The 24,346-nt window shown below is 31.1% G+C and overlaps 6 protein-coding genes across 25 annotated transcripts in view; 4 read left to right on the top strand and 2 right to left on the bottom strand.

The window, feature by feature from the left end:
* The window catches only part of LOC123007077 (calcium/calmodulin-dependent protein kinase type II alpha chain), a 47,094-nt gene extending 40,264 nt beyond the window's left edge, over positions 1-6,830 (top strand). For 7 of the 19 annotated variants that reach the window (XM_044402112.1, XM_044402120.1, XM_044402128.1 and 4 more), the window contains 6 exons: positions 187-261; positions 745-807; positions 1,123-1,198; positions 1,253-1,347; positions 4,359-4,473; positions 4,528-6,830. In XM_044402112.1, coding sequence (XP_044258047.1) covers positions 187-261; positions 745-807; positions 1,123-1,198; positions 1,253-1,347; positions 4,359-4,473; positions 4,528-4,663 — 560 coding nt within the window. In that variant the 3' untranslated portion in view covers positions 4,664-6,830. The remainder of the gene's footprint in view (positions 1-186; positions 262-744; positions 808-1,122; positions 1,199-1,252; positions 1,348-4,358; positions 4,474-4,527) is intronic. The other 12 variants (XM_044402173.1, XM_044402268.1, XM_044402234.1 and 9 more) reach the window with 3 other exon arrangements.
* Positions 6,831-7,390: 560 nt separating this feature from the next.
* Positions 7,391-8,903, top strand: LOC123004778 (ubiquitin-conjugating enzyme E2 J1-like). The gene is made up of 6 exons (XM_044398216.1): positions 7,391-7,659; positions 7,708-7,865; positions 7,912-8,117; positions 8,163-8,471; positions 8,520-8,671; positions 8,720-8,903. The coding sequence occupies exons 2-6, from the start codon at positions 7,829-7,831 to the stop codon at positions 8,802-8,804; spliced, it is 789 nt and encodes a 262-aa protein (XP_044254151.1). The 5' UTR covers positions 7,391-7,659; positions 7,708-7,828; the 3' UTR covers positions 8,805-8,903.
* An 879-nt stretch (positions 8,904-9,782) lies between these two features.
* LOC123004383 (ADP-ribosylation factor-like protein 13B) lies at positions 9,783-11,713 on the bottom strand. Its single transcript, XM_044397633.1, has 4 exons — positions 11,454-11,713; positions 11,230-11,392; positions 10,980-11,184; positions 9,783-10,933 (listed from the first exon to the last, which is right to left on the bottom strand). The coding sequence occupies exons 2-4, from the start codon at positions 11,265-11,267 to the stop codon at positions 9,983-9,985; spliced, it is 1,194 nt and encodes a 397-aa protein (XP_044253568.1). The 5' UTR covers positions 11,268-11,392; positions 11,454-11,713; the 3' UTR covers positions 9,783-9,982.
* Positions 11,714-14,263: 2,550 nt separating this feature from the next.
* Positions 14,264-15,780, top strand: LOC123004827 (UDP-GlcNAc:betaGal beta-1,3-N-acetylglucosaminyltransferase-like protein 1). 2 transcript variants are annotated; one of them, XM_044398285.1, is made up of 7 exons: positions 14,264-14,404; positions 14,457-14,744; positions 14,788-14,856; positions 14,903-15,066; positions 15,112-15,264; positions 15,313-15,592; positions 15,641-15,780. In XM_044398285.1, the coding sequence occupies exons 1-7, from the start codon at positions 14,378-14,380 to the stop codon at positions 15,719-15,721; spliced, it is 1,062 nt and encodes a 353-aa protein (XP_044254220.1). In that variant the 5' UTR covers positions 14,264-14,377; the 3' UTR covers positions 15,722-15,780. The 2 variants fall into 2 exon arrangements, with proteins under 2 accessions (XP_044254220.1, XP_044254228.1); XM_044398293.1 differs by having other exon boundaries at positions 14,315-14,395.
* LOC123004819 (coilin-like) lies at positions 15,354-17,504 on the bottom strand. The gene is made up of 4 exons (XM_044398272.1): positions 17,168-17,504; positions 16,055-17,117; positions 15,904-16,003; positions 15,354-15,857 (listed from the first exon to the last, which is right to left on the bottom strand). The coding sequence occupies exons 1-4, from the start codon at positions 17,374-17,376 to the stop codon at positions 15,730-15,732; spliced, it is 1,500 nt and encodes a 499-aa protein (XP_044254207.1). The 5' UTR covers positions 17,377-17,504; the 3' UTR covers positions 15,354-15,729.
* LOC123004811 (ubiquitin conjugation factor E4 A) lies at positions 17,505-22,165 on the top strand. Its single transcript, XM_044398259.1, has 11 exons — positions 17,505-18,166; positions 18,214-18,494; positions 18,542-18,877; positions 18,926-19,114; positions 19,168-19,274; positions 20,348-20,539; positions 20,590-20,881; positions 20,928-21,073; positions 21,118-21,511; positions 21,563-21,930; positions 21,980-22,165. The coding sequence occupies exons 1-11, from the start codon at positions 17,611-17,613 to the stop codon at positions 22,101-22,103; spliced, it is 2,985 nt and encodes a 994-aa protein (XP_044254194.1). The 5' UTR covers positions 17,505-17,610; the 3' UTR covers positions 22,104-22,165.
* Positions 22,166-24,346: the final 2,181 nt, after the last annotated feature.

Genomic DNA, 24,346 nt, shown 5'->3' with positions numbered 1-24,346 from the left:
TTGTTGAAAAAAACTCCTAAACTCACAGAAAATAATCCATTTTTGAACCAAATTTCAAAATTTTTAAAAATTCTCGACTTCAGTTAAATTTTTGTTGTTGAAAATAAACTCTTTGACCCGATTATCATATTATTCATATTTGCATCTTGTGTTAATTGCTTGCCTGCATGTTTTTGCACACTTTAGATTTGGATTCTGTTGATACTGAGCACTGGGTTGAAACAACAGTTGGATACAACCGTTTTCCAACCGAAGAATCAGGTTTGTATTTTTTTTTGATTTTATTTACAAAATAATCGCTTTTGGCCCAATTTTTCCCTGGTGATGGTAAATGTACCAACAACTAAAACAGGGCTTTCGTGGGATTTTTCTTATTTAATTTTTTGGTTTAATCGCATGCACATTATAGAAGATTCAGTTTTGGCCTATCAGCGACTCGATTCATGCGAAATCGGTAAGAGAAAAAATGTAAAAAATCTCGTGAGAGCATTTTGAATTTTGGTGTAGGTAGTTTTTGTTGTGCAAAATTAGTGTCACAATAATAAAAACCAGTTTTGTATTACTATAGCCCAGCAATTAGTACAAGGAGGTAAAAAATATAGTGTGCACACCGAGTTTTTTAGCTTTTGCTGCTGAAACATTGAGAAAATGTTGACAGATTATTTCAGTTTGTATTGAATCTGTCTCATTTTCGTGCATGCAAGCTGCAAAAGCAGTACTAACAGAGCTTATTTGCGATTGTAGAAATACGGATTGTGTGCCCCGAAAAGCCATATTCTCAACTATCCACAAATTCGCAAGGTTCAGGTATGCTTTTTTCACAATTTATTATTCTCTTATTACTAACTAAACCGCTAAAATCTACCTCATTTCCCTATCATTGGATGTGGAACATACCTGTTTGGTTCTGTTGAAAATTTCCTTGTCAAGGAATTTTCGATGCATTGGCCTAACTACACTTTTAAAGCTCTGCATGACTTGAAATTACTATAAACTGTACTTTCCACGTATAAACCAGTGGTACTTGGTGCTCCTTGTAGTTCGTCTTCTAGTCTTGATGGTTGTTACACTGGTGTTTCGCAAAACTTGATTCGTTGTTCTGAAATTTTTTTATTTTCGCAGCACGACGACAAGAAATCATCAAAATGACCGAACAACTTATTGAAGCGATTAATACGGGAGATTTTGAAGCTTATACGTGAGTAAAACGATTTTTGGGGAAGAAAATCGATTCATTTGCAACATTTTTCAGAAAAATATGTGATCCACATTTGACTGCATTTGAACCGGAAGCCATGGGAAACCTGGTTGAAGGCATGGATTTCCACAAGTTTTATTTTGACAATGGTTTGTATTTTTATTTCAAACTGTTTTGTTGCAAATTAATTCATTCAGTTTATACGGATGTAAATGTTTGCGATCTACATTTAATCTTACTACAAAAATAGCGAATCGTCTAGAAATTTCACACTTTTAATTATTCCCGTAAAAAATGTCGTTACAAGGTGAATAAATAAACACACTGGCTTTATTCTAAAAACGGCCAATGTCAAACTTGTATATTTTTGCATTAGACAGTTTGGCTCATGAATCATTATAAACTTTCCTTTGATCATCATTTTTTTAACTAAAAGTTTTAAAAATGTTTATCATTTACTTAAGCGTCGTTTTAATTAAAGCAAAATGCAGGAAAAATCACTTAACTTTTTGTATGCGACTCCAAAAACAGTGATTTTACGGACTTATTTAAGTCTCTAAATACACAATAATAATGCAAGGTAACTAAATTTGATTATTTTCAAGTGTTTTTAGGACTTGAGATAAATTGACTATTTTTACGATTTCACTACCGCCCATCTTCAAAAGCTCTCAAAAAATTCGTGATTTTTTAAACTCACTAATAACGTTTTATGCACTTTTTTGAGTCTTTAAAACCTCTAGAAATGTGAAAAACTTTAAATGGGGATGCGAATAACTCCGGACTTATTGGTAATAACCTCTTATATTTGGTACCGTTAGAAAGTAAATTTAATTTTCTATCATATAAAAAAAGATCAGTGTTCTACGATAAATAGTTATCGAGAAAATTTGTGATAGAGTCAAAAATATGAAAAATATTAATCCGACTATAACTTCAAACTATTAGGAATTATTAAAATTCCCCGGAACATTTTACATAGGTTTACGTCAAAATATTATATCATTGGGGTACAGTTTTGCTGCAATTTACAAAATAAAAAAGAGTAAAAATTTGTTAACTCCCTTTAAAAACTAGTGTTTTTGTTTAAAAATTCAAATTTTTTTGCGAGATGTTGACTTGGCTTGGAAAACACTACCGTTTTCCATTAAAAAAAAAACAAATATCTTTCGAAAAAAAAGACTTGAATCCTGAAAAATCAAAATTTTCAGGTAACATATTGGATGATGTGAGTGTTGCGAATTTAGATCGGAATTGTCGGTATTAAAATAAAATATCACAAGTATTCTAAAATGTTTGCGTCAATTTGCTAAATCCATCAAAATAAGAGAAAAAAAATGGCTTTTCAGGTCTATTTTGCAATTTTTTGCCGTGTTTGGTTAATTTTGTAACTTATTTCTTCAATTTCAGTTATTTTGTCGGTGAAATATCGTTTAATTTTTAAAAACGGACAAAAATAATACATTTTTAGATTTAATTTTGCAATTTTTCACTTTTTTTGGGCAAAGAAATGCTCAAAAGAAGCAAAAATGACAGTTTTTTTTTTGTGTTTTATGTTGAAAAACACTCATAAACTTACAGAAAATAATACATTTTTGAAATAAAGTTTTCAATTTTTAACTTTTCACAAAATTCCTTAAAAATCAAAATTTTCAGGTAACAGATTAGATGATGTGAGTTGTGAAAATTTGTGATAAAGTCAAAAATATGAAAAATATTAATCCGATTATAACTTCAAAACTATTAGGAATTTTGCAGTTTTCTTGACGCCAATCGATTCCCCGGAACATTTTACATAGGTTTACGTCAAAATATTATATCATTTTTGTACAGATTTGCTGCAATTTACAAAATAAGAAACAGTAAAAATTTGTTAACCCCCTTTAAAAACTAGTGTTTTTATTTAAAAATTCAATTTTTTTTGCGAGATATTGACTTGGCTTGGGTGTTAATCAATAGATTTTTTTACGCTGCTTACGATGGAGTGGAGCTTTTTGCTCTAAGTCTAATAGTTTGGCCGTAATCGTCATTCAAAAATTAAAAATTGTCAAAATTATGAAACTTTAAATGCCTTTTTTCTACGAAACTATAAGACTTAGAGCATAAAGCTAAAAAAACCATTATAATTAGCTTGAAATTATCTATCTAATGGCGCAAACCGGAAGTCGCTCCGGGTTATGGRTCCGGGTACAGAGCCATTTTTAGTTTTTTCAAAAAAAAATTCATATCTTAAAAACTATGAGTCCTAGGTCAAAACGGTTTATACAGGCTTATTCTCCGGTTAATTTTACATATAGTACTAGTTTTTCATAAGAATTAAAAAAAAATTTGATTTTTTTGTCAAAATCGGATATTTCTACCCTTATTTTTGACTTTATTACTCAATATCTCAAAAACTATGCATCGTAGAGTATTTTAACTAGTTGCATCGTGTTCAGCGCGTAATTTTATGTCTAGAAAACCATATTTCAACCGTTTTTACGACTTTTAGGAAATTGATTATTTTACGATTTTACTACCGCTCACCTTGAAAAACTCAAAAAATTCGTAATTTTTTAAACTTGACCCAATAACGTTTTATGCATTTTTTTGAGTGTTTAAGACCTCTATAAATGTAAAAAACGTTATATGGATGAATTTTAAGGTAATTCGTCGAAATTTTGGTCGATTTTTGGCACCCGGAGCGGTCTATTGCCAATAACTCCGGACTTATTGATAATAACCTCTAATGTTTGGTACCGTTAGAAAGCAAATTAAATTTTCTATCATATAAAAAAAGATCAATGTTCTACGATAAATAGTTATCGAGAAAATTTGTGATAAAGTGAAAAATATCGAAAATCTAAATACGACTATAACTTCGAAACTATTAAGAATTTTTCAGTTTTCTTGACGCCAACATTTACATTTTACATCATTGGCTGCAATTAACAAATTAAAAAAGAGTAAAAATTTGTTAACAAAAAAAAAATATTTTTTTTGGTCAAAATCGTATGGTACTACTACTTCTTATTCTTAAATTTATTACCCAATAACGTTTTATGCTGATTTTTGCGTTTTTAAGACACTAGAAATGTAAGAAAACCTTAAATGGATCAATTTCAAAATCGGAGTCTTACTATTTTCGAGAAATAATTACAATGTTTTTGATTGTTTTCAGTTTTGGGAAAAAATTGCAAAGCTGTAAACACCACAATTTTGAACCCTCACGTCCACTTATTGGGCGAAGACGCAGCTTGCATCGCTTACGTGAGATTAACACAATATATGGACAAGTAAGTTGCAAACTTTTGAAGAAAATTCATAATAATTGTGATTATTATTCTCAGACATGGCCAAGCGCACACTCACCAATCGGAAGAAAGTCGTGTGTGGCATAAAAGAGACAACAAATGGCAAAATGTTCATTTTCATCGCAGTGGCGGCACAGGTGGCGCTGCTTTCGGCTTCAGTTCACATAAATAGGACATTATGCCATAACTTTCATCGAGCATTCATATATAAACTATGTTTACTGTGAATTCTATTTGTGGTGATGTGTGATTCTGATATTTTTTATTGATTCTTATTGTTTTTACATTAGATAGTGTAGTTTTCTCTATCACAATTATTACATGTTACCAACCTATTATTCCATATAATGTCCACACTTATTATTGCTTGAAACAAGTGATTTTCCATTGTTTTTGCGTAGTATAGTAGATGTTAGTGGATTTTTTAAGTCACAATCGTGTCTAGTGAGCTACATTGTATGGAATAAATGAATAGATTGCCTTCTATGATATATTTCTAGGCTTGCCATTGAAGGGTTGGTATTGTAACTGAAAGTGGCAGCTTTTGCAGCACACCAAACCTAACTATAAGATATAAGAAATAACTACTTAGCCAAATGATTATAGATAAAAACAAGAGTATTTATTGAGATTTTAAGTTTCTCCTTTATTACACTACAATCAGAAATTTAAACATTCTAGGCTAGGAATTAATGGTGCGAGGATTATTTTATATTTGTAAATTATTGCTTTGTTTTCCTGAAAAGTCTTAAACTACTGCCTTATTAAGGTTTAAGTAGGGTTACAGTACTTATTTATTAGTGCACTGATGCATGGCAATTTTTATAGCAAAGTTATAACTCTTATAGAGTACCAACCACACTTCTATAACCACCAGCAACACTGTTGCCAACTTAGTTTCAAAATCAGAGACCATTTTAATTGACCATTCGGTATAATTCTTGTTTTTTTGAAACAATCATTTTGTACATAGGATTAACGTAATAGTTTACAAAGATTTAATGATAGAGGTCGCACGTTGCTTAAGACAAAGATGAACAAACGCCCCTTTTAGTTGCACCTTGAGGCGAAATAAAGGGGAGATTTGTACATAAAAATGTAAACAATTTTGGAACTTTAATATTGACATTTAAGTCGTACTATTGACATGTTTTTAGCTCTCTTAATATGAATATACTTAAGGATAATGTGTAATCACTATATCTAATTTTCACATATTTTGGTCATTTCATCTATTGTATCGATATTTTTTTCTCGAATGATTTGTTCAAACGAAAAACCGCGAGATAATCACTAGATTGGTGCGCTCAAAATATCATAAAACGAATAAATGTTTATAAGAATTCGTGTGAAAAATATCGATAGTCTGCTGCTTTTTAATGTATTTGCTGAGACTTATCGAATTTAAATGAATTATCCACTACATGTTAGAATAGTTATTCTTTTTAGTGAATTTGTAGTTAAATTGTAATAAAGTGGTTAATGAAATAAGTCATTCTATGAATTGACTTTAAATTTTGAAATACATATGTTAGGCCTAAAGTAACTTTTGTTTTTCAAGTTTATGGACCATCTTCGTATTATTTTTAACTACAAAATCATCACAAGTTTAAATTTCTTTAGACAGGAAAGGATTGATGAGATTTTATACTGTTCCTATTTTAACACATCTTGTGATTTTTGCAATATTTTCGTGTAATATGCTAAGTGAGTGTATTCAATCCCTCATCTGTTACAACTGTTTTGTTATTGGAACGACACTGTATTTACCCCAGCAACAAAGTTGAACTTGTTTTAAACAATATTGATGTTTTAGGCTAGTTAACAAATATAAATATCAAAGAAAATTCTTGTTGCGGGTAAACAAAGTGAAAATTCCATTATATAAACCTACTGAATGTACAATTCTTTACATAACAACTATATTTTAATGTTTTGTGCAATATAGTTATAAATAATAGTGTTTAATGTTGTTTTTAAGATGTAAGTTACATATTTGCTCATATACTTAATTTTTATTTAAATATTTTGTGTTGTACAATATTTATACAGGGCAAATGGAATACTATGTTTAAGACATTATTAGTTGGCACTTTTGTGAAACTACAAAAGAAATCACAATCACAGTGCCATACAGTTTTGTATAGTTTTTTTTAGTAATTATGTTCAGTGGATAAACACACATATTAAACCGTTGAAAATGTATATAAAGAATGATCTTATTAAATTTTTGCTTCTATCATGTTCAACATGTACCTATACATGATGTATGTTTTCCCTTTACAATCAAGTGTTTGAGTAAACCACTTTTATGGAAAATTAAATTGAAAAAAATATTAGTTCAGAGTTTTATTTATCAAAGACCCATTTATTTCAAAAATTGTTGTTATTGAAATTTTATTTAAAAAATACAAAATATGGTCGAAAATGGTGTTAATTGCAAGATTTTGCTAAAACAAACCAAAAAAAAACATCAAATTAAGACTTTTTAGCTTTTATCAAGTGTTTTAGCATGTTTTTCAAATAAAAACATAAATATAAATGATTTGGTGTCATATTTAAAATTTAATTTGGCAACCTTGACTTTCAAATTCAAACGTCATACTTTTATCTGTGCTTTTATAGGCAATTTTTGTCATTCATTTGCTGATTTAGCCGTCACCTGATATAACAAATTTAGAAGGATTATCACTAATTCAGCGTTGCCAATAGATTTTTGTCACCCCGTATTTTGCAAAATTTAATTAAAAACTATCCAAAAAAATTACAGAATTAGACTAAATAAAATGAATTTTTAAAGTACATTCTGAATTTTTGCCGGTAAAAACGGAACCTTCATTCCACGTTCATTTTGTATCAATATACAACGTATCTTAGAAATAAGTGCATTAATTTTAAAGAGTTAGATCTCAAGAACAACAAAATTGTTTTGTGCCATCGATATTTTTGGGCATTTTGACCCTTGAAATTTTAGAATTTTTATTTAACAAGGCGTTCAGTTTACTTAAAAGTGTTTTGGTAGTTTTTATTTCCGAGACACGTTGTATACAACTGTCAAATCATTTCCTAACCTTAATCATTTTAAACTGGCGATTGTGAATAAAAATAAACACTTATCTAAAAATTTAACAACTTTTTAAGTGCCTGATAAACAATTTGCCAATCTCGGTGAGCCACAGCATAATTTCAAATAAAAGTCCACGTTTGTATTTGCAGAATCAGCTGATTGTTTTGACAGTTCGCCTAAACAAGAAACATGACAAGTTTTTGTACACATTTCGGCAGTTTTTAAATATTTCTGTGTTATTTGAGTACAAAAGTTCTGTTTAGTGGAAGCATGTCTTTAGAAAATAAGTATAACCTAAAAAGCCCAGGTAAGAATTCCATTTCAAGAAATTGTCACACATTTCTATCACACAGGAGTGAAACGTCTTATGCGCGAAGCGCGAGAGTTAGCCGAACCCACCGAAGAGTATTTTGCCCACCCTTTAGAAGACAATTTATTTGAATGGCATTTCACAGTGCGAGGCCCCCCTAATACCGAATTTGAGGGCGGGTTCTACCATGGACGTATTCTTTTACCCTCGCAGTATCCCATGCAACCCCCTAATATAATCCTGTTAACAGTTAGTATAATACAGTGTTGTTCATTAATAATAATAAATTCACAGCCAAATGGACGGTTTGAAGTGAACAAAAAAATTTGTTTGTCTATTTCGGGGCATCACCCGGAGAGTTGGCAACCCTCGTGGTCGATAAGAACAGCTTTGTTGGCCTTAATTGCTTTCATGCCTACTCCTGCAGCTGGTACTATTGGCTCTTTGGACTACACCCCAGAAGAAAGACAGATTTTAGCCAAGAAATCGATTAATTGGGAATGTCAAATTTGTGGTAAAATTGCAGAGACTCTTTCTTCACAATCCAAATCTTCAAACATTACCCAGGAAGAGGCTTCCCTCATACAGCAAATTGCGCTTAAGGTAAAATAACGACAAGTTGGAATCAAAAATTTTTTAAAATTGTTAAAGGCCGAGGAAGATGCAAACAGAAAAGAGAAATCCTCTGACGAGACTAATATTAGACAGAGGGTAACAATAAACACCCAAAGTGCTGAAAATATAAATGAACCCATTGCGGATGTTATAATGGAAACGGAAGTTTCAATTAATCCAAGTACTGTGTAAGTATTGTGCAACCTTGTAATGTTTTTTTTAATTGACATTTTAAGAGACCAAATATTCAATGTCGTTGTGTGGGTCATCGTATTTGTGATACTTCTTCTCATAGGACGAAGATTTTTCTTGTTGGAATGATAGTGATAAATTTTATTTTATAGAGTCCCTAACTATGTATACTAAAGCCAAAAAGTACTAGAAATTTAATAAAATTGCTTTAAACTTTTGTAGACTGAAGTTAGCCTTTAATTTTATCCCCTTAAATTTCATAAATAGGCAACCAATAATACAATAATTTAATTTCTTGCTGTTGTTCCCATTGAGTTCGATAGTCAAGCACCGACTGATTATTTCAATTTACTTTACACAAAATAATTTATGAAATGTATATGTGGCCTATTTTTGCTCCTTCAGAACAAATAAAATGGGCACCATGTATAAAAAAATACTTTATTATTTTCCTCAATGTGATGAAACCACACAAAAAGAATTTTTAACGTGATGAAACAATGGAAGTAGGCCTGATTCTGAATTTAGAGTCTGAAAACAAGAAGAAAAGCGACACTTTTGATCTCAAAGGAGCTTCAACTATAGAGAACAAAAAAAGAAACGTAAAGAAAACTTTGTTTCTGAAACTACGGGAGAATTAAATCACGAAGAAAACGATAATAGTTTGAACGAACAAAAATGTAGTAGTGTTAAATCACTTGTTGACGGTTTTGAGAAGAAATCTGTTAGTTTCTGTACTAAGAAAAACCACTTCATAGATAACTCAGCAGAGAAACGAATAAATATTGTGAAAACAATAATAGTTTCAAATGGAAACACTGATGTGTTTAAAAATAGTAACGAAGTAGAGATGAGTACTGAAAATGAACAAAAATGTGATGTGGTTACAAAACCGGGTCCTGAAAAAATGCGAATTATAAATTTAGATGAGGCTTTTGATCTTTTCAGGAGAGGAACCTAGAAAATCGTTTAATGAAATTACAAAAATTTGATAAGTTTTTGGGTAGATTCTTCGGATTTCTGAAAATTATACACCTGAAGTGTGTGTGAATAATCATAATTCGATTTAAAATAGTTAATACTTTATGAAATGTATAATGTGTTGCCTATTTTTGCTCCTTCAGATATAAAGGCACCCCGTATAACATTATTTTTCCGTTATTCACCTTGAATAAATCCCAATTTCGGTAAATATGGCTCGTTTTCATAATATATTGTAAATACAATTCTTGTTTCTTATCAAATATAAATAAGTGCTTAGTGCATATAAAAATAGACTAAAAACTTACGACTAGATTGTGCTAAAACTACAAATCTACATTGACAACACTTATTCCGTTTATATCACCATTGTTGGTTTTGTGAAACCAACCGTTTTTCTTATCAAAATTCATCAAATCGTAAATTTCATTATGAAACTCATCACCACTTGTCATAGGCACATTTGGTAATTCAGTGAGTCTGAAAGGGGCATCCCCTGCCGATTTCAGATGTCGTCGTTGCACCTCAAGGATTTTTCTCCTCTCTGCTGATGCTGATCGAGGCACTTGGATACCATAGAGGTGTAAAGGGGCTGTTTTATTCGAGGCTCGTGAAATAAACGAGGACTTTTTACTAGGCGCATTCAATTCTAACTGTTGTCTTATAATTTGCACCGCCGATTTGGGCCTTTCGAGTAATATCTCGTCCTTGACGTGATAAACTGGAGGGAATGAGTCTGACGAAGTTTCGCTAACATCTGATTCTTGTTCCTGTAATTGACCATTCATTTTCCTCTCGTAATTAGAGTAGGATTCAATAGCGTCATCATCCTGTTGTTTCAGCTTCAATTCGGCTTCTTTTAAAGCCCGGATTTTTTCGATTTTCTCCATTCTTAAACGATTCTCTAACGCGATTTGTTGCATGACATCCTCCTCAACGCGTTTATTTAAAATCTCGTAATTTCGAACAATGTAATTCAACAACCATTCATATCCTTTCTTAATCCCTGGATCAATCCTCAAATTCCCTGGTGTTTCCACAGCTGAACAACTTTCCACCAAAGTGGGACATTCATTCCCGTTTACGATTTCTTCCAAATCCAATTTTTCGATAATATCGACTTCATCTAAAGCATTTTCGTTGTCTTGTTTATTCGCTAAAACTAACACCGGTTTTCTTGCGATTTTCTCATGTGATAAGAGCTCTCCTAACACATCTTTTGCTTCATCAAGACGTGAAATATCACTAGAGTCAACAACAAAAATCACACCGTGGGCCTACAACTCAATTGTTAGTAAATTAATTGGGGTTTAATAAACATACATCAACGAAATATTTGTGCCAAATCCCTCTAATGTTTGGGCCTCCTCCTAAATCAAACACTTTAACAATGTAGTTATGGTAGCTTAAATTAACAACAGAGAAGCCTACAGTTGGGACAACTGAATCGACCGATTCACCCGCCAATCCTTTTGCTGCAACAGTTTTTCCAGCATTATCCAATCCCACCAATAACAAGACGATTTTCCTTCGGAAAAATAACATCAAACAAGTCACGATTCTAACGACTTACCTTTTCATCCGTTTTTTACAACAGCATATATTGCCCATATCTACGTGAGAAAATCATTTTTATTTTAAATGCATTTAAATCACAAGTTTGACATTTATTCTGCCATTTGTAAACAAAAGAATGGCAATGGGAGCACCAACACAACAACAATAAAATCACCATGCTGATGAAGCACAAAAATTGGCATGTGAGCAAAAAATTAAAAACGTCATTGTAATTATTACCTTACTAAAACGTAATAGCTTGAACGCTTTCACACCCGTTAAAAAGGTTAATTTAGCCATCTTTGTCACGCGATAGCAATTGTTTTTTCCTGGAAGCACTAAAAGTGGAAAACGGCAAAAGGTGGAGATTGAGTGAGAGTAAAAAACAAAAATTCAATCACAATTCTACAAAGTAGTAGAGTTTCATAGAGAAAAAAGGTCTAAAAGTGCCTAAATTAACGTTTTAAAAAAAATCACTAAGAGTGCGTTGGATTTCAATCATTCAGTTTGACACTTCTGACAGTTGTTGACATTTCGCGACAATGGCAATGAAAATCAGGCGAAAATTTTTTTTGTCGTAAAATCTTTAATCTGTATTTTTTTTGAATCCACTGAGAAAAAAAAATGACGAAATAGTCCCTTATCTATCAATAATTTTTTTGTGGCTAATTGGAAAATTAATTTAAATTTATTATTTTTGCGTTTTTTTCAAGCTAATTGGAGTTGAATTAAAACAGTTTTTTTTGTGAGGTTTTTGCAAAATCTTGAATTTGATTGGTTGGATACATTTATTAATTCCGATTACATGGACCAATAATAATCATTTCCCATTCACGTAATTACCACTAAGGTGAGAACAAACCGGTTTTTATTTCTTATTGGCCAAAATCCGACAAAAACCTAACAACGATAAGTAACTCCACCCATTTAAAAAATCCTGAATAATTATTGAATTTTGAATGGAATTTTTATAACAAATCAGCATTTAGTGTGTTATCTTACTTTAATTGGATTTAATTTTGCAAAATGGGTGGAGCCATCCCCAAAGCCAATATAAATCATGCACTTTAGATTATTAGACCAATAAAAAGTAAAAAATTATTTAATGCGTTATAGTTGAGTGTCATTTTTCGATCCTTAGCCAATCAATTACGTCTTTTAAAATCAACCAATCAGAACCACGTCTTAGATTTTTCGACAAGAAAATTTTTTTAAATTCAAATAACTTTAAAAATCTTTGATTTTATTTTCAGCCTAAAAAATAATTATTTAAAGGATAAATAAATGTACAAACTTTCAAAATGTGACATTTTTGAAGATTGACATAATACTGTGAATTGTGTACTAAATTTGTATGTTGCTTAATTTTTGATTCAAAAATACCGATTCGAGTCGTTTTTAGCGGTTTTTGCCTTTATTCTTCGAAAAAAATTTGAAATGTTTATACACATAAACATAATTCGACAGACTGGTTTTTTATTGACAATCAGTGTAAAATTTAGAACAATTTAAACCAAATCAGGGCCGTAATGAACAATTTTCTTTCAACGGGAATCAGTTGGACTCAAATAATGCCCAGATAAAAAAAACTAAAATAATATTTTAGAAACAACCAAATTAAACATTTAAATTTTGTATGCAAATCTATGTAATGCAAAACGATGTAGTTTTTGTTGTTTTTTTATCGTGAATATTAGTTTGCATATGCCAAATGTGTGTTTGCAGAATACAAAAAAACTCAAAGATGTTGATATTTTCAAAAATGTTTATTAATTTTTATTTATATAAAATGTGAGATTTTTTAATTCTAAGAGTTTGACTGAAATATTTATCAAAAATTTAAAAATCCCTAGATTATTGAAAAATTTTTAAAAAACCTCTTTTTTTCCCTTTTGTTAAAAAAATTTCTAGAACTAGAATAAAATTCTCTAATCTGGCATTACTAAAGACATTCTTAATCTATAAACTTATCAACTACACACAAGAATTTCTTATTAATGTTTTATTTTATTTTACGTCTTAGGGATATTTTTATTGTGTGGATGATGCGCCTGTCAAGCGAATCAACCAATGAAAACGTTTGTGAGGTAGTGCACTCGTTTTCAAATAGAATTTGGGAAATAATATACATTTCCTCTAAAATACAATTAATTTCTAGTAATAATTTCATAAATACTTACTGTTGCACTCAAAAATCACAAATTCAGACACTTCACTTTGCAATAAACAAAAAAAAAATTAAAAATTAAAATACACTGACCTTTATGGCATCTTCTTCAATTCGCCTCTGCTTCTTACACGGACCTACTGAAAATAAAGAAACACAAAATCAGTTCAATGTGTAATTAATTAGTTGAAAATTTTAAATCGAATTTAAATAATTTTTCTAAAAATTAAAAGTTGACTTACCCTTTAATCCGGACCCTTGTAGCACGATTGTCTTCTACATTTTCCCCCATTGGCACTCACTAATCACTCGAAATTTAAAAAATCGTGCACTACTTAATGTTTATTAAACACTCGAAAACACACAACACACAACACACACGCACTGTATACAGCCCCCATTTCAAATAATAAGTAATAATTTATCCGGACAAGTGATTCGTGCGAAAACTTGGCTAAGACTGACTCGTTATTGTAATAATTTTCACAAAAACAATTTCGTAACACTTGCCACGTCACAATTTTTTACCCAATTCCACGTTCATCATTTTTTTCGTCTAACATGACGTCAAAATGCTTGCTTCTGATTGGCAGCGTGGCTTTTTCCCTCACAGCCAATCAAATCTTCCAAATTTCTGACATTCATCCAATCAGATTTGAATCTGCTAGATTTCACCAACAAAGTAAGAACGAAATGTTGCAAAAATTGTAATGCAGAAAATTAAAAACGTTACTGTAATTCATAATTCTTTGTTTACAAACTTATCAAGTACTCAAATTAAGAATTTCTTGTTTTATTTTATTTAACGTTTTAGGAATATTTAAGTTGTGCTGTTGATCCACCTGTCAAGCGAATCAACCAATGAAAACGCTTGTGAGGTAGTGACTGTAGCATGTGATATCCTCAACCAATTAGATTAGAGATTTAATATTTTGTTTTCGAGGGGTAACATAACCAAACTAAAAATGTAGTGATTTCTTTTAAATTTAATAATAATATGTCTTCAGAACCACAGGTATTAATTGTATGTAATTGTAACTCTTTGTTATTATTTTGCTAATAGAAGATTATTACAGAGTGTTATTGTTCCTATTTTCAATGGGTCATCATGGATTGATCAATGTTTCAACTCAATTTTACAACAGGAACTTCGAGAAGACGTATTTTTGGAAGTGTGTGTCTGCAATGATGCCTCAGATGATGGCACTGTTCTATTTTTACATAAATGGGTTCATATTTTCAACCAAAAGAAAATCAAATTGAAAGTTTTTAACAATGAATCTGGAACACCAAAAGGCGTTGGTTATTCAAAAAACAGGGCTGTCGGTATTAGCAATGGGGCTTATTTGTGTTTTCAAGATATAGTAAGTATTTATTGTAAAATATACCTTCCAAAGAGTGCTTTAGGATGATGTGATGTTACCCAACAGGATAAGAGAGCAATATGAGAAAGCAAGGAGTTTACCACGTGATACAGTAAGTGTTTTATTACAGTTTTCTTCTATTTTTAATCCCAAGTTAGATTGTTGGTTCACAATTCAAGAGAGTGCCTGAAAACTCCACAAATCGCTACACACAATGGGCAAATTCTCTACCAGATGAAAAACTTCATATACAAATTTATACCTCCCATGGACCCACCGTAATTATGCCCACGTGGTTTTGTCACCGCTCAGTATTCGAAAGGTGAATTAAAAATGATTGTATTTTTAATAGCGTTTCATTTTTCAGAATTGGAGGTTTTTCAGAACAAGGAAAGGGTACTCCTGAAGATTTGATTTTTTTCTACAAACATTTAGATTTGGGCGGAAAAGTGTACAGAGTCAATCAGTGTCTATTAATCTACACTTACCACCCAAGTGCGACCACATTTTCAGTCATGGAGTGGGTATAGAAGTTTTTAAATTTTGTTTAAAATAATTTTATTTGTAGGGCCACAATTTGGAAAATCAGATTGGAGAGATTGGAACATGTGGTACTACACAACTGGCCGAAATTCACAATTTGGAACGCTGGAAAACAAGGCCGCAAGTTGTATAATTCATTATCAGTTGAGTCGCAGAAAAAAGTCACGGCTTTGTGTGATGTTGATAAAAAGAAAGTTGGTAAAATTTACACACCGTTCAATAGTGATACTCGAAAAAGTGGAAGATCTGTCGATATTTTACATTTTAAAGACGCTGAACCTCCCTTTGTGATTTGTGTAAAAATTGTAGGTGATTATAAAAAACAATGATTTGGTTTAACAAATGTATTTTAGAATCTTACGAACGGAGAATTCGAAAATAATTTATCATCGCTTCATTTAATAGAAAATATTGATTACGTTTTGTTTAGTTGAAGTTTTTGTCAAGGAAATATAATCCTCGGTTCAAATAAATTCTGCCAGAAATAATTGAATTCATTGTTTTGTTCCTGTGGTTCTTCGGGTTCTAAACAAAACTTGCCTTTGGGGTTTAAACATTGATTTTGCCCATCTGCAATTTCAAATTATTATAAATAAACTAAAAAAAAGCAGCTTACAGAGAATGTCAAATATAACCTCCTTGTTTTTATAGCTTAGAACCTTGCCTACTATCCAGGACGATACTTCAGGTGTATAATTTTCAGAAATCCGAAGAATCTACCAAAAAATTTATCAAATTCTTGCAATTTGATTAAGTGATTTAGTTACCTTGAACGCTACCACGTCCCCAATTCTAGGTTCCTCTCCTGAAAAAATAGGAAATTGCAATATGCTCTTGACTATTTTTTCTTCGTCAAAAGGCTCATCTAAATTTATAATATGACTAGAAATGAAGTCTTCATTTACTTCTATTTCATTTTTTTCAGGACCTGCTTTTGTAATCACATCACATTTTTCTTCTTTTTCAGTACTCATCTCTATTTCGTTTTTGTTTGAAACTTCTTCGTCAAACCTAAGATGAACTGGAGCTACTTCGAGGGGCCTAAAGTTGACTATAGAAGTCGGCTCTGGTATTTTTACAAAAGGGGTAAGATCTAGTTTCTTGAGAAGATCAAAATTTTTCTTGTTTTTATGACGACGAATTCGTTTCCTTTTCCGGGGTTGACACATATCAAGGCTTGAAGTGTCTACATTACTTGTAACACTAGTATTATCGTCTACACTTGTATTGTTTTCTGTATTTAAATTATTACTATGCACCTTTGTGTCATGTAAATGTTCATCTTTGAACACATCGATGTTTCCATTTGATACTATTATTGTTTTCACAATATTTACTCGTTTTTCTGTTGAATTATCTATAATGAGGTGGTTTTTCTTAGTACAGGAATTAACAGATTTCTTTTCAAAACTGTCAACAAGTGATTTAACACTACTACATTTTTCTTCATTTTTAGTAAAACTATTATCGTTTTCTTCTTGGTTTAATTCTCCCGTACTTTCAGAAACAATGTTTTCTTTACGTTTCTTTCGCTGTTTTTCGTTTCCTTTTTTCTTCTTGTTTTCAGACTCAGTTTCGATTTCATGACAATTTTTTTCAGAATCACGAATTTTTTTCTTTTTCGTTTCAGGCTCAGCTAACTCTTCTTCAATTTCACGGTGTTTCTTCTTCGTTTTCTTCTTTTTATGAATCACTGGGATATCTTCAACTTCCATTGTTTCATCACCTTGATAATTCTTGTTTTTTACTTTTGGTCTTTCTTCTTCTCTAGTGACATTAAGTGTGGAATTGGCACATGGAACAATTGTGGTTTTATCACATGGAAGCGCCCTAATTGAAGAAAATAATAAAGTATTTTTTTTATAGAATAAATTGCTCACCAAATCACTTCATCATTGTTCAATATTTGAATGTCTTCAACCGGTGGCAAATACTGGTTTTCACACTTTAAAAAAAAATTTCTAATCCCGAAAATGTTTGTTATGTGATTTTCAACATCTTTTATAAATTTCATGTTTTTGTTTATGAAAATTTTAGCCAAAGACCGGTGGTCATGAAAAAACATGCTTAAATTAAGAGTGACTCTCATTGTACTTTTAACACTTTTACACAATAAATAAAAAGCACGATTATAACATTATGAACAAAATAACATATTCGAATTCGAGGTTATATTAGTTACAAAATCTAGGGATTTTATTTGGAGAGCAACGTATTGTGTCATCTGTCACAAAACGTCAAATGTGATGTGCAAAATTTTTTCACATTAAAAATGCGTTTTAAAAAATAACATTTGTTGTAATTTCGCTTCGTGTGTGTCAAGATGTCAGATTTTAACCCGTTTGCAGCTTTAATAGAAGAATCCACTGTGAAATCAGACAATTCGACAAAAAAACAACAAAGTATTAGCAGTATCCTGGAAGAGATTTTTGCATTTACTTTAGACCCGAAAGTAAGCGAAAAGAAGCACTTTTTGTTGCTGGAGGAAGTGGCAAACACATTTAGCCGGAAAGATCTTGATCTATTAATTCTGCAACATGCTTTATTTGATCGTTTATTTATGTGTAATGAGGAGAATCCATTCATAAAAACTGCCAAAAAGAACTTCAGGAACACGCATTCGTTTGAGTCGAAAGTGCTCACTTATCTGTGCAATTGCGTCAGGAATTTGAACGATGACACGAATCTTGAAAGTGAAGAAAAAGCTAAAGTTAAGTCGTTGATTATTCAAAACGCTGTGACGGCTCTCATACAGTCGGAAATCTACGAAGGTCAAAAATTAGAACAGCAATTGATTGATATTCTCAAAGATAACATTGATAATTGTATCCTCTTTTTTAAAGATGTGTGCAAGGGAGTTTTAGATGAAGAAGAAGGAGGTATCTTGAAGCAAATGCTAAACTTGTTTTGACTATAATTGTTTTAGGTGAAGCCTTCCTTAAAGATAAACTATCAGAAATTTTACTGGTGTTGACTGATGAAATAATTAAATCAAATATCGTCACTTTTGACTATGGCATTTTTAATGTTTTGAATGTTTTCACTACTGAGGAATATTTAGCCAGCATTTTTCTAGATGTGAAACCTTTGAAGTTTATTACTGGTTCAGATTACGCAAATACTCCATTAGGGGCCATTTTCAATGTTTCAATCTTACCAAAAACCCCTAATGCTATTTATGAACACTTCCAGGACCCCACTGATCAAGTATTTCAAGCATTTCAACTATTTTTTTTTCTATTGTGATGTTTTAGGCTAGTATACTTTCAGCTGAAGGAATACTTTGGAGCAATGTTGATAAACTAACAGAACACACACATGCTTTTGTCCTGAGTTTGTTAACTTGTAGTCCCCAAATCAAAAACAAAACTCTGGAATGGTTAGGACTTTGTATAAAAGCCAACATAGATAGAGGCAAATTGTGGAATTCTCAGTCACCACCTGAATTAAATCTTGTCAATTATACAAGTGTCTCTGATGGTTTTATGATTAATTTTGGGAATGTCATGTTGAGACTATGTCGACCATTTTGCAACAATTTCAAGGACAAAAAAATACTAAAAGTTGATCCTACTTATTGTGCAGTTTCTGTAAGTTTTATTAATGAATAGAGAGTTGTTTTTATTGGTTTAAAACAGGATGATTGTCGTTCTGAAAAAGGTGTTCATTTGCCTGGTATGAATACTGAAACTTGCTTAATCCCAAATGATGAAAAGTTGGTGACTGCTGAAAAGTACAATTTTGTAACAGAGTGTTTTTATTTTGCACATAAAGCTATTAATTTGGGTTATCAAGTCACTGTGGATAAATTGGTGCGCTTAAACCACGTAAGAAATTTTTGGTAAATGAAAAATTGAAATTAATTTAAATTTTTTCACAGGAAGTGGGGCGAATGGAACGGGCCTATTTGGATGCTGTGGCACAAGCGGCAGGAAATAGCGATTTAGTTGATAGTTTAAAAAGAAGAATGACTCAACAGCTGACCAAGTAATAAGACCAGTGTTGTCACCTTAAAACATTAAATTTACCAGATCTGGCTGAAAAGTTACCAGATTACAAGATTTAAATTTTTCTAATACTGTCGAAAATTCACGTTTTTAAATTGTGGAAATCTGTTCAAATATATTTTATCCTTTTTTTTTTTTTGTTAAAATTTTACTCAAAAAGAGCTAAATCGAATGAAAAAACGAAATATCAATTTAGATTAATTTTTGTTGTGTTTTAGCATGTTTTCACAAATATTCTGCAAAATAAATGAGTCTCTGATTCAAAAACGAACTAAAACGAGCGATACACGCTAAAACGATATCAATTTTTAATCTAATTTCGTAATTTTTCAGTTAATTTTATGAAAAACACACTGGAACACTCTAAAAAGGCAGAAATAACACTATTTTTGGCCTAATTTGATAAAATTTTGGTTTGTTACCAAAACGCTCAGAAATGGACAAAAAACTGTACTTTTTGACCCATTTTAGCGATTTTTTTATCTTGTTATCATTTAGAAAAACAAAACTATCTTTTGATTGTTCAACATTTGGGGGAATACTCGATTTATAAAAATTATTTTAATATACAGGCTGTTTAAAAAATAGCGCACCTCCTTGAAAGGGAGTATTTGGGTAGTCTCCCAGAGTACTGAAAAAATGTTTAAAAAATTCTATCTATAAATATTTCGAAGTTATAAGAGTTTAAATTTTGCACTTTGACTATTTATTTCTGTTGGAAAAATAATTTTTTTTCCTACAGGCTATTAGAAGAAGAAACAAAGAAGCTGTATCCTAAATTGTAATTCTGTTTAGTGTTATTTGAAGTTTTATTGACAAAATTTATGTATCTTTAGTAAATAATTATAAAAAAAACATGCTAGATCATCAGTATCATTAAATAGACTTAAAAAAAATTGAAATGTCAAAATTTTTTGACAGATAGAATTTTTTTCTGCTCGAACTGCAGTCCATGTTTCTAAAAAATCACCAGAAATTCGAATTTTTTCAAAAGTTTTCACCAGATCTGGTGAAATTTCACCAATAAGACCTTTATTTGAACAAATTTTTCAGATATTTATCCTTGAAAGCCCAATTATCGGATCCTGTTTTGTTAAATTTATTATTCGATTTTGTATCAACATCCACTTATTGGCTTTGTCAAGTCGCTGTTAAAGTCAATTTCGATCAACAAAAAACGTTTGCACCTTTAGACGAATTACAAATTTGTTTTCCGTTACCTGACATTATTCCAAATAGCCTAAAGTGAGTTGTTTTAATTTTGGTAAAGCGCGACTTTACTAAAATAATTGCAGAAGCATTCCAGAATTTATCATTGAAAATATTGTATGTTATTTGGTGTTTTTGAGACGTTTTAATCCGAAAATTTTTGAAGAGCAAGGATACGAAAAATTGAAACCGTTATTGGATTTTATTTTGATTTATATGGGATCACCGGAACGTTTGAGAAACCCCCATGTGAGAGCAAGACTTGCAGAGGCATTAGAGTCTCTTTTACCACGTCATGATGACGAACCATCGAGTTTTAACGCATTTGGGGGCTTCCAACGCGAAATGTTGTTTACCCAACACGAACATCGAAGTGAGGTAGTTTAAAAAAAAATTATTACAATTATTACAACTAGTTTTTTAGATTGTGAGCAGTTTGTTGAAAGTGTTTGTTGGGATTGAAATGACGGGACAAAGCGTCGAATTTGAACAAAAATTCAATTACAGGCGTCCTATGTACACAGTGATGGACTATTTGTGGACCAAGGAGGAATTTAAAACACATTTTAAGTGAGTTTTGCTCTAAAATTATTTCATTGTTGTTATTTTTGTAGGATTTTGGCTCAGGAAGCCGAGAAAAATATGGACGCAATGACACCTCCGCTATTTCTCCGATTTGTCAATCTTTTAATGAACGATGCGGTTTATTTATTGGATGAAGCATTTACCAATATGGCAAAGTTGAAAGAGATGCAAACAGCGCGTCAAAATGGTGAATGGGACTCGTTACCGGCTCAAGAACGTACTCAAAATTTGGGTTACATGCATCATATTGGTATGATTGCAAAATTTGATAATATTTTGGGGAGGGACACGATTAAAACTTTGGAGAAATTGACGTCGGAAATAACGATAGTTTTTACACATTCTACAATGGTCGATCGTGTCGCAGCTATGCTCAATTATTTCTTATACAATTTAGTTGGTCCTAAGAAAAAAAATTTCAAGGTTTTGTAATAAAACACTAAAATTCTTCTCTTAGTGTTTGTATTTTTCTAGGTGAAAGATTCGAAAGAGTATAGTTTTGATCCAGCAACAACCGTTTTGAATATTTGCAAGATTTATGTCAATTTGAAAGAAAGTAGTTCGTTTTGTTTGGCTATTTCCCAGGATGGTCGTTCTTATAGTCCCCAGTTGTTTACTTTAGCTGAGGATGTTTTAATTCGGATTGGTGGAGGGTCTCTTATTGGTGAATTAAAAGAAGTTGCAATGCGTGTTGCTGAGAAAGTGCAAGAACAGCAAGCTAGTGAAGAGGCGATTGCCGAGGCGCCTGAACATTTCTTGGATCCTATTATGTCTACTCTTATGACCGATCCTGTGATTTTACCCAGTTCAAAACAAACGGTTGATCGTACTACTATTGCCAGGTTTGGGGAAATTGAATCTTGTTGTCATTATTTAAATTTTTTTTTTCAGGCATCTTTTAAGCGACCAAACTGATCCTTTTAATCGTGCACCCTTGTCAATGGATCAAGTTATACCGAATACGGAATTAGCTGAGGAAATTCGAAAATGGATGAACGAAAGGAAAAATAAATAAATGATTTTCGTTATTGTGAAATATTTTTAAATAAAGTTTTAATAAAGATTGGTTTACAAAAATTTTTATTATTAACTCTAACCCAAACGCAAAAGGGTATACAGAACTCAACAAACCATTCGGTAACCTTTTTTTTTTAAACTACGATTCCATTTTTATTTCGAAGAACATTACTTTCTTCTTTTTATGGAAATTTTGATATATGCATATCCAGGTTGGTATCAGTCATTATACAATTGTGATGAAAATGCAGGGTTGAATAAGAATTATGTCATTCCAGTACTGAAACAGAAAATAGTTTATTTTAGTTTATTAATCTGCTAGGCCTGAGAAGGTACTTTTGAAATTTTGCAAGAGAGGGCGCATAGGTGTAAGATTTCCTCACGTTGTGACTGCAGAACTCCTTTATATTTGTTTGGTCATACGTGAATTCTTTTTTGTTCTTTTGTATTAAATTACTTTTCACCCTTCAAAAGAAAAAAAAGTTAATTAAAACATGTTTTTATCGCTCTCCACCAGTAAACCACCCACCCCTATAACTTATCATTTTATATTGCTTCTTAGTTCAGTGTTGCCAGATCAAAAACATTAAATTCACCAAATCCGAGTTGAAAAATTTATCAAATTTTCACCAGAATACGATTTGTGTGGCAAAACCTGACGAAAAAACGCAGTTTTCAGCTTGAAAAAGTAGAAATGACGTACTTTTCGGCCTATAATTCTGTGATTTTTTGGCTTGTTTTTAGCAAAATTTGACGAAATAATTGTGTTTCTTGCTGAAAAACGTGCCAAAACTTATCAAAAAATGCAAAATTATTGTAATTTTCGACTTAATATGTTAATTTTTCAGTTCGTTTTAGTGAAATGTCGCCAAAAAACCTTAGATTGTAGTAGAAAAACGTGCTAAAAACATTCTCGGCTTATTTTTGTCTTAATTTTGCTCAAAAACCAGTTTTTTTGATTCTTAAACGTGTTTGGACAAGATTTTGCAAAATAATGCTTAAAAATGATATCAATTTCGATTTAATTTTGTAATTTTTAAGCCTGTTTCAATTTCAAATTTTTGTGTTTTTATCTTTCAAAAATACAAAAAATGCCGTTTTTGGGCTATTTTGTTGAATTTTGTGGCTTGTTTTTGACAAAATTTTGCAAAAAATTGTGTTTCTAGCTGAAAAAGCATATTCGAAAAAAACAAAATTAGTTCTCATTTTCGACTCTGTTTAGTGATATCTTGTTTTCAGCTTAAAAATCTGCTTGAACTCTTGAAAAAAAATATCATTTTCGGTCTAATTTTGTGTTTTTTAGCGTGTTTTTAACAAACTTTGCCATTTCTAGCTGAAAAACGTGCTAAACGTGTAATTCTCAACTTAATATGTTCATTTTTCAGTTCGTTACAACAAAAAGTCCCAAAAAAACCTGAAATTGTAGTACAAAAACGTGCTTAAAACATTCTCGGCTTATTTTTGTCTTAATTTTCCTCAAAAATTAGTTAAATTGATTGAAACAAACAAAATAAGATCAGTATCAATTGTTTTTGAGATTTTTAAGCGGGTTTGTTCAAGATTTTGCAAAATAAATGAGCCTCCGTTCTAAAAACGAAAAAATTCGAGCAAAACTTTTTTTTAGCCTGCTTCAACAAAATTTTTAGAATTTTCTTTGTTTTATATCCAAAACGTGCTTAAACCCTTGAAAAGGGCAAAATAACGCCGGTTTTGTTCGCATTTGTTGTTTTTAACGATATTTTGCTAAATAATTGTGTCTCGAAAAAGATAAAAATAGTCATTTTTGATTCTGTCTAGTAAAATCTTGTAAAAAACAATCAGAACTATTTTTACGCAACTTGGGGGTTTTTCGATTTTTTTGAAAAAAAGTGAACATTTTTTTTCATTTCCAACAGTAAGATATTTTCAGAATCGGCTGGTATTTTCTTTAAGACCTGTAATTTTTTTTATTTTTTGTTAAAAGCTTAAAATTTTATTTTTTAGTTTCCTAATTGTCTTTTGTAATTCGATATTTCAAAAAGTCTCACACTAACATTTTAAATGTTGTTATTAATTTTTTTATTTATATTTTTTTTAAAGTTAGGCATTTTTTCAAATGTGAATGTCATTTTTTTGATTAAAAAATACGTTTTTGTAAATCTGAAAGGATAGGAAAGAATGTGAGATAGCTAATTTGTCATTTTAACATTTACAAAAAAAATTCTCTTAAATAAATCTTTATTTGTTTTACAAAAATTAATT

Source organism: Tribolium madens, unplaced genomic scaffold (genome assembly GCF_015345945.1).
Source record: "Tribolium madens isolate multiple individuals breed KSU strain unplaced genomic scaffold, Tmad_KSU_1.1 Scaffold_11;HRSCAF=98;Tcas5.2_LG3b, whole genome shotgun sequence".
NCBI lineage: Eukaryota > Metazoa > Arthropoda > Insecta > Coleoptera > Tenebrionidae > Tribolium > Tribolium madens.
The sequence above is the reverse complement of the archived record's forward strand: the minus strand, read 5'-3'. Positions and strand labels throughout refer to the sequence as shown.